General features: G+C 37.9%; 1 protein-coding gene across 1 annotated transcript in view; it reads right to left on the reverse strand.

Moving 5' to 3' along the window:
* Positions 1–1,230, reverse strand: part of LOC107096460 (acyl-coenzyme A thioesterase 11-like) — a 21,699-nt gene that overhangs the window by 13,995 nt on the left and 6,474 nt on the right. The window contains exon 5 of the mRNA XM_015393121.1: positions 740–823. Within this exon, the coding sequence (XP_015248607.1) occupies positions 740–823 (84 nt within the window). The remainder of the gene's footprint in view (positions 1–739; positions 824–1,230) is intronic.

Consider the following 1,230-nt stretch of genomic DNA (forward strand, 5'->3'; position numbering starts at 1 on the left):
AACTCGTTTTTTTCACTTTTATCCAATGTATTACAACATTTAATTGTCAGTTTCACTATAGCTCTGGTGAATTTCAATGGTGAAGTCCTCTGGAAATCTTCAATAATTGTTGTTGATTGCAGATGTGTCTAGTAGTTCCCATCGATTTAGCTTGGAAAGCGGGGAGAATGGCGCTAGGCTTACCGCACCGTGACGTCACTGCTGAAAGATGGCAGGAGGGAGGGGTTACTATATTTGGGCAAAAATGGCCGCTCCCAGACTCATTCATCGCAACGAAACCTATTTATTTTTTATTTTTTACTGATTAACGCTTAATTCATTAAATCACAGCAAACATATTTGTTTCAAGTATAACTAATGATCCATTAATCCGGACTTTTCCTTTAAAGAAAGAAAAGCATCATTATATTCAGACTATTTTCTTAAAGACGTTACGAAACGTTACGCCGCTAGCTCACTCTGGTTGTATATAAAGACCTTCTGATTTAATGTTGGTTCATTAGATATTATTTCTCTTTTACAATTTGCTTTTTCTTTAATTTTTAGACATCTGAAGATTAGCTCTCAGATGCAATACAAACATTGTTCACTGAGGCAATAATACTTTGCAAACAATATTTTAATGATAAAATGAAATCAGATGAAGTTTGTATTCTCTCTCTACACAAGCTGTGTCCATCCAGTTAATAACAGTTTAGGCCATCTCTGTTAAACACTGAGAAGCATGTAGAAGAGTTACCTGGCAGCAATCGTTGCTACATTCACCATCCAGGCCATGATCTGTCCTCCAAAAGTGTTCATCTGAAAACAGTCGATTAAAACACTTAATGACATCACAAAGCTGTGTGCTGTCGTTTAAACTCAGCTTTCTTTTGAACTCTCTCGTTAATGGGTTCATGGTCACCTGGTGACATCGTACTGCAAACTGTGTCTTGACTGCATAGCTATGGTAACAAATGTTTGTTAAGATCTGAGTTAAAGTGAGCATGTAGACATTAAATATAAAGGTCTCTAAGATGGACCCTTGGGGTGCTCCAAATGTAATTTCTATGTTCTCTGACGGACGTTTTCCAATGATGCAAAAAAAACAAAGCTCTTTCCTTCACAGGGATTTAAAGGTACAATATGCAACCAGTGTTGATTTTCCAGCGAGGCTCCCCCCAGAGGGCGAAAGTAAAAATGCACTGTCGTAAATATGCTCAGCTGTTCTCCTGGTTTCTCCGTCAAGCC

The sequence above is a fragment of the Cyprinodon variegatus genome, unplaced genomic scaffold, assembly GCF_000732505.1.
Source record: "Cyprinodon variegatus isolate N-32 unplaced genomic scaffold, C_variegatus-1.0 Scaffold625, whole genome shotgun sequence".
NCBI lineage: Eukaryota > Metazoa > Chordata > Actinopteri > Cyprinodontiformes > Cyprinodontidae > Cyprinodon > Cyprinodon variegatus.